General features: G+C 33.6%; 1 protein-coding gene across 4 annotated transcripts in view; it reads right to left on the bottom strand.

Moving 5' to 3' along the window:
* Positions 1-1,109: 1,109 nt before the first annotated feature.
* Positions 1,110-10,086, bottom strand: part of LOC123540990 (uncharacterized) — an 84,817-nt gene continuing 75,840 nt past the window's right edge. For all 4 annotated transcript variants that reach the window (XM_053527245.1, XM_053527246.1, XM_053527247.1 and 1 more), the window contains exon 18: positions 1,110-9,569. In XM_053527245.1, the coding sequence (XP_053383220.1) occupies positions 9,368-9,569 (202 nt within the window). In that variant the 3' untranslated portion in view covers positions 1,110-9,367. The remainder of the gene's footprint in view (positions 9,570-10,086) is intronic.

Here is a 10,086-nt window from a genome sequence, read left to right as displayed (position 1 = left end):
CAACTTCTAAAGCAGGAGGGCAATGAAAGGCTAAAGTCGCTTTACTGACTTTTGACCTAGCTCATGAAGATGCATCAAGCGGTTGATTTGTTAAATAAGCTTTTGCAATTTTAAGCTCTGGCGGTTCTTACACTAAACCAAACAAAAGTCTCAACAACAAGGCTGACAGCAGTCGATGTCAGGATGCAACAGACATACTACAGTGCACTTTTAACTACTCCTAACTTAACCTACCATAGAGGCCACATGTATCAAAACTTCACAAGATGGACTTTTTGTATGAATTTCAATTAGTCTTATGTAGCCACCTGCTTTAAGCTGTCAGACTGTGTCACTCCTTTGATTGGCTGCCTAACAGAGGTCTGACTAGTTTCAATGCACGATAATTGGTTATCCAGCTGGAATAGGTCCAGGAAAGCTAAAATGTTTTGTTGGATGGTTTGTGAGTTACATTGCAAACAATTCAGATCATACTGCAATTTTCCCAGCTTTTCATGATGGATGAAGACTGCACTGCCCCTCTAGGCACTGTTCCAAGGACGGCCACCTGGCACTGTTCCAAGGGCGGTCACCTGGCACTACCCCTCTAGGCACTGTTCCAAGGGCGGCCACCTTGAACTGCCCCTCTAGGCACTGTTCCAAGGGCGGCCACCTGGCACTGCCCCTCTAGGCACTGTTCCAAGGGCGGTCACCTGGAACTGCCCCTCTAGGCACTGTTCCAAGGGCGGTCACCTGGCACTGCCCCTCTAGGCACCGTTTCAAGGGCGGCCACCTGGCACTGTCCCTCTAGGCACTGTTCCAAAGGCGGTCACCTGGCACTGCCCCTCTAGGCACTGTTTCAAGGGTGGTCACCTGGGTAAAACCACCGACTTTCCATAAGCCAGCTGGATGGTTAAATCACATGAAGAATTCTATACTCCATGACAGACTTCAAACATACATCAATGAGGGGCCAGTGATTTGGCAGGATAAAATGTTAGAAGAAACTATTTTGTGGGAAAGAGCATGTAAACCTCCACAAGTATTTGTGCATCAGAAGATTTTATATCAACATCTTTGCATTCATATATATTTCTATAGACTTTAAGTGAACCAAAAACATAAAACTATTTTTTTTTGAAGCAATCTTTATTCAATCAAACTATATGGCATTCTCTACAGTTTAAAAAGGGACATTGTCATAATCAATAACAGAAACATCAACGTATCATCAGAGAGATGAAATTTACAATGTTTTTGAACCATTTCTTCCCAACATTAGTTCAAATATTTTAAAACAGTGTAACAATTAGATTCCTACATTTCTATGTGTTTTTCTCTAAGATTTCATTTGCATAGATGTAATAAGTAACAAAGGAAAAGTGTAATATGTTGAATTACTACCTTTCAGACTGTTTACAAAGATGACAAAGGGCAAACTGTGTAAAAATATAGTTCTCTATGTGAAATATTTCCCAGTCTATCTCTGAGCAAATCATCTGACTTACATACATCAAGAAGTGTTCACTTTTAATACTTCTTAACTGTTGAGGATAAAAAACCCTTTCAAATCATGACAATATTATATCAGTAATGTAAGGTCATTAAACAAAAAGAAATTAGACAAAAATAAGTATTAACTGTTTCTTTTTTCCAAATTAAAAAACAGCTACTGGAACTCATACACTGAAATTATCACATAATTTATGTGCCCTTTTTACCCACAGAAATGTTCATCTACAATAACTGGAGTGATCAGTTCAGAGATAGATAACAACAACTTTAGTATTAGAACATGCTCTAGCAAAAAAATAATTTCTTCAATAAAAGAAATAGCTCTATAATAAAAATACACCTCTTTAAGAAGCTTTCACTAACCAAGGATCATTAAATAGTTAAACTATGTGGACATTTTAGAAAAAAATATTATCCAATATAACAACCTTTCTAAGGTAAAGTTGGCGTCACAACATCTAGTAATACACAGCAACATCTTGGGGACAGTACAGCTTTCTAAACAAATATAGCAACACAGAAATGTTACAATACTCTATACAGTAATAGTGACTCTAGTCACCATATGATGGCAAAAAAATGACTAGGCAACAAAAATAGCAATTTATAATATGTCACACAAAGAACTTCGAACACTGATACCACTTAATAAAAATGTCAGAATTTGCGTATTTTCATATGTCATACAAGAAAAACTCTTCTTATCTATTCTGTAAAAAATCACAACTAGTACATTTTGACACCTCTAAAAACATGAAGAAAAACGAGACAAGGAATGGCACTTTTTGAAAAAAAATCAAACAAACTCTTTGTTAACATAATATATATGCTTGTAATACAGTAGTTCTATACTGGACAAACACAGGAGTAAATGTCAATATTACTAAAGTGTACCTTCTTTCCCCACCCAGAACATTATTCAAGTAGGACATTCTTGGAATTTTAATTTGTAAAATGTAAACAACACTTTAACATTTAGCTAAGTTATGACTAGTTCCTGTAACTAAATTCATTCACTGGTATTCTTGTTCAAATGCATTTCAGACATTTTTTCAACATTTTGCATTTAAACTTTATCAGACAAACTTTAATATGCAAGACTTGAAGAAAAAACAAGAGCTGTCGGAGGACAGCAACGCTCGGCTATTCAACAGCCTTGTCAATTGAATGAATACAAAAGTTGAAAAAGGGGCATAATTTTGTAAAATGCAAAGTAGAGGTATTGAACCTCTGTACTGCATGTCATATCATGACAGTGAACAAGTGTGTGAAGTTTCAATCCTTTCCAATTTGTGGATACTGAGATACCAGCTTACATACAAAAACTTAACAAAAAACTGCTAAGTCAAAGGGGCATAATTTTGTAAAAATGCCAAGTAGAGTTATGGGACCTTCACAGTGCATGTTAGATCATGACAGTGAACAAGTGTGTTAAGTTTCAATCCATTCCAATTAGTGGGTACTGAGATATCAGATTACATACAAAAATTTAACCAAAAACTGCTAAGTCGAAAAAGGGACATAATTTTGAAAAAAAAGAGAGTAGAGTTATGGGACTTGCTTAGTGCATGTCAGATCATGATAGTGAACAAGTATGTGAAGTTTCAATCCATTCCCATTAGTAAGTACTGAGATACCAGCTTACATACAAAACCTTAACCAAAAATTTCTAAGTCGAAAAAGGGGCATAATTTTGTAAAAAAGCAAAATAGAGTTATGGAACCTGTGCAATGTAGATCAGTTCATCACAGTGAATAAGTGTGTGAAGTTTCAATCCATTCCCAAAAGTGGTTACTGAGTTACCAGCTTACATACAAAACCTTAACCAAAAATTTCTAAGTCGAAAAAGGGGCATAATTTTGTAAAAAAGCAAAATAGAGTTATGGAACCTGTGCAATGTAAGTCAGTTTGTCACAGTGAATAAGTGTGTGAAGTTTCAATCCATTCCCACAAGTGGTTACTGAGATACCAGCTTACATACAAAACCTTAACCAAAATCGGGACGCGGACGCCGACACCGACGCGGACGCCGACGCATGGGCGAGTGCAATAGCTCACTATTCTATGAATAGTCGAGCTAAAAATCAATTTATCACTGTGTTATTAACACATTCAGTCTGAAAACCTTTACATAGAATATTCAATAAAAAGAGCATATTGAACAGATATTTAAAATGAAAGAAAAGGGAAGTATGAACAGTCAATTTACAACAAAAAATGTCTCTGATACAAAAATATGACGAGTCTGTATATTGAGATTTTGACCATGTCCCATTTTCACATTCCTATACATCAACTCCTGGAACAAAGACGCTTCTTCTTTTTCATACAAAATAAACACTGGTCAAAAATCAACCAGGTTAAATCACCTTTCGCAAGTGTACAATTTTAAAATAAATAAAATCTTTGAAATACACTGAGGGCATAACATTAACCTGGCAATAAATCGACAACCACATGTAACCATGGCAATATGTGTAACCATGGTGACACAACTACGACATACAAAATCTTGCATACATATACATGAGATGATTAAGCTAAAATATATTACAGCGTAAAACAAAAATTGCGTATATTAATGTTATGAGCATGATTAGTGCTATATAAGTTGCATCACTAGGATACCCTGATCTTTTTTTGTCTCTTTATAAGGTATGTGTGACACATCAAGGTAAAAGGGGCCATCTCTAAGACAGTCAATTTGTTGACTAAAGACATACGAACTTAATTACTGTAATCTTTGTCCAAAATTAGAAATTATAGGACAGTTTCCTTCATTTACTCCAAGAATAACCTTAAAAATAATGATGCAATAGTTTAAGACATATACTCTTCATAAAGACGAGAATGCAAATGAGCATATCTCACAGAAGAGTGTGATTTCTATCAAGTATACATAATAGTAATACCCTTTTATATTTTCATTTTTGAAAAATAAATGTAAAGCTGGCAAACTGGTGGTCCCTTTTATCAAGAGAAGTCACTCATTTATATAATCTGATGCAAACACATTTAATGTAGAGACATTTCAACTTACTGCTAACAGGGTAATATATTAACAGGCAATGCTTTATTTAGGATCCTACTGTCAAAAATAAATACTGATTATGCAATGAAAATTTTGCTCCATAAACCTGAGAAAGTACTTAAAAATTCAAATCTAATATGTCGGACAGTAGGACAGGCGAATGCACTCATATTCACTATACAAATGTTTTAGTAAAAAAAAAAAAAAATGCTAGACAGGCTAAACACAGAGAATCGCATAATTCTACAAAAAGAAAAACAGACAGCGTAAATATGGCAGAGAGCTCAAGGCAATGAGATATTCTAACACAGAAAAGTTATGCAATACAAACTATATATAAGGTATTAACAGCACATTGTAACATGATACAGCAGTATAAAATATTATTATCTCCTAAATTGAAGAGTAAATCATTATTCTCTCCTACAATGAAGAGTAACTGATAGGTATATAAATCTGATGCTTTTTTGTAACATTTTTAGCCTAAACAACTGCACAATGCTGAAAAAAGAAGACAAAAATGTTGTTTTATAGTGTAAGTTGGAAAAAATCTTCCAATTAAATGTTTACTGAATGAAACTATGGTATCCAGTATGCATTATAAATCTAGTATACTAGGATAATCTTCCTAGTTGCTTTGGAAAACCTCTGCTAAGTATATATGCAAGAAGAATCTGCATGATAGATAGATAGACTAGAGACTTTTCAGTCAGCTGTTCAAAATCTTCTTCAATATATGCATTTCTGTTTGCAGTAAAAATCTGAGGCCCTATTCAAGAACCTGTTTACCATATATACCTTACAATACTGTCAAAATGGTGGGGAATATAACACTGCAAAAATTAAACAGTACATGTATAAATGCATGAAAATAACAAATGTTGCATAACTTTAACAAGTTGAAATATTACATGAAAACATTAGTCAGTATAAAAGATATATTCAATTCTTAGTAAATATTCAAACTTTCACTTATTAGAAAACTATACATATATAATCACACTTAATTCCTACATTAAATCTATTACAATCACTACATACAAGATATCTGTACAAATGTGATCAGAATTCTGAAATATGATGGCATAATTTTACCACTTCTTGCATATTTTAAATACGAGTGTCCAGGCTCTCTGCACTTGCTGACTGACTCTATGTACTTTCCCAACCAATCTTACAGCTTGATAATTTATTCTGCATTAAATTCTTAAAACCTCTCTGTGCTCTCTCCCTTCAATTGTTAAAGCTACACATGACAACAATAACCAATCCATTCTTCCTTCAAATTTGTTAATTTCATGTTTGCTTATTTCATTCCATTCACTTTCTGAAAAATATGAAAAACAAGGGCAAACCTTAAGTCCCCATTCCCCTTCCCACTCCAAAAAAAACTTTGGGTAGCATAAAAAAGGAAACAAGAGGAACCAGAATGGCTTCCATAAACATTAACAAAGAGCCCTGTTTGATATGAAAGAAGTGGTATTTCAAATAATGCAAAGTTTCCTACATGAAACTATTGTCCTGCACCAAGAAAGTTTAACATATAGAAGCATACACCTTAAATATATATCTAGAGGTGATTAAGAGCAGCTAAATGTATATGACCATGATCCAACCATACAGAGGCTGAGGTTTCAAGTCTTGTATGTGTGCACCTATGTATATAAAATCCCTGAAACATAGCTTAGCCTGCTGAAAACTGTCCCAAAGAAATATTTAATGGAGTTATTTGCTACGTATAAGTCTACTCGTTTGTAAATTCACTTTTAGGGTTTACAAGTACATTTTGAATGTGTACGGCTAAACTGTATAAACTTAGGCGTTCTGAAAATTGACAAAAATAAAACAGAATGATTTCCCATATGTGTACACCCAGACAAGCAAGAAACCTCAACCTCTATTGTATAGCTTAATTACACTTGTAGCTTGGAATGCAAAAACTAAATCCTAGCCTAGAAAGAAGCTTATGAGAAAACCAAATTTTAGACGAAACTCAATACAGCGTAACCATCAGTACATAAAAATGTGATATCCAATAAGCACAACACATGGAAAATAACAAGATGAAAAATAATGAAAATACATTAACAATTTCCAATGATAAAGCAATGTTAATAAGAATAATTAGGAATGTTTACATCATTAAAATACACTGAGTTATCAAAATAAACATTTGGAATCTTGTCAGGATATGAAAAAAAAATAATATGATTATGTGTGTTAAAATTATTAATTGGCACACTGTCTCACACATAAATGATTTGCTATAAAAGTTAACGACACTAATTGGACCAGGAAATAACAAAATCTACGACTTGTCAGTTACCGAAAACTTTCAAGAAACATCAATCAAATGACTGACACATCATGTAGACAAAATCATAGTGCAGTGGATAACTAGCCTAAAACAATCACAAAATTATCTGCGTTTCATAAACACACAAACATACGATAAAAGTCGCTTTTTTTGGTTTCAAGTATTGGAGTGAAACTCGGAAAATTTGACAAAGTTGTGGATTATTTCCTACACTAGCCCAGTATTTCTTTTTTCTATCCCCCATTAACATTTTATTTTTTAAAATGGAAAGAAACAATCAAAATTTACACTGTAACAATAACTGTGCCTAATTGTGAAAATAAAAATTTCTATTTTAAAAACCAAAGATAATATTAAACTAAACATGAACTATCTAATAAAGAACTGATCATTATTCAACTTTTAGCCTGCTGGCAGCAAGTGATTTTGCCTTCGCGACAAGTGCAGACTATTTGCTATTCAGTCAGTAAAGTTTCAGTGAACACCCCTTTGAATAAAAATTGGTGCTGTCCAAATTGAATGATGGACAAAGTCTATTTTAGAAATTTAGCAGGGAAAAGGTTACAATTCAGGACAGGACGGAGACAATGAATGAGAAAAAATAGTTCTATAACACGCCACAACACTAGAGAAATGCATTCACAAACTTGCCAGGTCTGTTATTTACGTAGTGAAAAATATGATTGCACTATGTTGCTGTAAAAAGTACACTTTTTAAACAATACATTACATATTTTTTGTAAATAAAAATTATGTATATTACTGACATACAATAAACATAAGCATAAGCCCTAAGATTCTGTAGAGAATTTAATAATACTTTTTTTCTAACAATACTACTAAACTAAAAATATATTTCACTTAAACTGTAAATCTAACCAGAGAACATAATGTTTCCCAGTCATCCACCTGGGTAATTCCCAAGACATAAAACCTTGGTAATTTCCAAGACAATCACCTATGTAATTTCCCAGACAATCACCTAAATAATTTCCCAGACATTCACCTGGGAAATTCACAGAAACTCTTGAAAATTATTGAAACTGAACTAGAAGCTAAATACAACAAAAATAAAAATATTTCATGTGGACCAATTTTTTGCTAATATGGCATCTTTAACTGATTTTTTTTCACAAATATCTGCATGAAATGAATGAAACTTTCTGATGATCATGAATTACAACAACACAGGTTCCAAGGTTGGAAAAACTAGACAGAACCAATTCTAAACTAAAAAAATATTCCACTGCAGAAAGTATAATCTTTTTTCTATGGTCTGACCATGTGATCAATTTTTATATATCCAATATAGTTGGGTCACCTTCATCTCTCACACAAAAATTTAAGCAAGGTGGTTTGCAACAAATTTGAACAGAACAAAAATTTGAAGTGAAAACTTAAAAAACGGACAGACAAATCAAAATTAAACTCGCTGTTATCATCCCTGGCACAGGCTATTAAGTATAAACCTTACATCACATTTTTACTTCTTTGTGTTCAGATTGTGTTCTAACAGAATTTACCAAAAATGACTGACAACAGTTACACAGCCTTACAGGTACAGCTTATCACACAAATATAAACTATATGCCATTTGACTTGATGAACTGTTTGCTATGCTAAACAACATCATTTCTGGTCAAGAATTAAAGTGTACATGTCCATCTGAATAAGGAAGCTTGTTCACGAAAGTCTTAACAAATCTGGGTCCAAAATAATATATAAAAAAAAATTACTGCCATTTTCTGTCGTTTTTTCTTTTAAATAAAACTCACATCAAGACATGTTTTAAAATAAAACTTAGTTTGGCAAGACTCGAATAAAAATGTGTGTTTTTGTTTGTTTTTAAAATCAAAACAAGGCCCATTCTGTTTGGTCATCAAAAAGGAAACAAGCTACTACCCATATGCATGTGTTGATTATAAAGTGTACCGTTGGGCTGTTAACATCTGCTTTTGTTAAAAAAGAAGAAGTTTCCTTTCACCTCAAATACTTATCAGTCAAGAGCAGTAACACAACATAAAGAATGATAATGACAAAAAAAATTCAAACATTGCTATGACCATATTTAGTATCGTTTCTTACTAAACCAACCAAACAAAAACAAAACATGGAGCCAAATTACAGTATGTGTATCGAAGAAAGGAATATTATACTACGTAGCAATCCACATGATGTCAGCTGTATACAGCTGCTGGAATGGTTAACTCACGCTGCATCATTATCTAGCCAAATCTATTTCATCAGCTCCATGAAGATTTTTCACATTTTTTAGTTTTTCCTACTACTGAACGATTGCAAAATCTTCAACTGTAAAAATTCTACCATGTATTTTAAAAAGTACCTTCAAACTATATTTGTTTGTTTTGAATTAATAAACATCACAATACACATCTTATTTCCAAGCCTATTAGTACTATTTCAATGATATTATTTTTTTGTACACACTGTTAAAAATAGTAACGTATTAAAAAAGATAAAATGTAACTATAAGGCAGGTTTGATGATTTTATCACGCGATTTCACTATACAGTTGCTTCTTTCGTTGAATATTTACTTTTCTTGTCCCCATATAAACCGATAAAAGAACCATCCTCATTAAACTTGCTAACATCAAAGTCGCCGCCATATTCCTCTGTTGGGTCGTCATCCGATTCGTACGGTTTCACACTTTCCGACAACGATGCTTCATCAGCACGGGGCTTATCATCATCATAGTCATCATCACTGAAAAAAAAAAAAAAAAAATCCAGTCATATAGTTGTAAACACTTTTATCCTGAAGACCTTTTCACTAGTGACTAACAAGATTGTTTTAGCATGATTTAACAAACAAAATGGACCCACGTTCCTCACCTAAAGAGAAATTTGATATTTTGACCTTGCTTCTGACAAGAGTTTGGTGGATAATGAAATAAAAACTTTTTCTATTTTTAGCTCTGGCAGCTCTTACATGCCCAAGTAGTACAATTTGAACTACCTGAAGGAGGACTTTACAACAATGTTACAGACACAGTTTTATGAAGATCCATCATCTGCTTAGTGAACAATTTGTATCAGAATTTATGTTGAAAACTGACTGATGTTTCACTGTATTTTAAGTCAAATGGACACAACTCTTCAGCTATACAGGTGAAGGAAGATCCACAAGTGCCCTCCCCATCACTCTTTCTGGCATGGGCTAACACCAGGGAGGTACCCTGACAGGGCCGGCACCAATGAGATACCCTGACAGGGCCGGCACC

This window comes from Mercenaria mercenaria, chromosome 16, assembly GCF_021730395.1.
Source record: "Mercenaria mercenaria strain notata chromosome 16, MADL_Memer_1, whole genome shotgun sequence".
Lineage (NCBI taxonomy): Eukaryota > Metazoa > Mollusca > Bivalvia > Venerida > Veneridae > Mercenaria > Mercenaria mercenaria.
The sequence above is the reverse complement of the archived record's forward strand: the minus strand, read 5'-3'. Positions and strand labels throughout refer to the sequence as shown.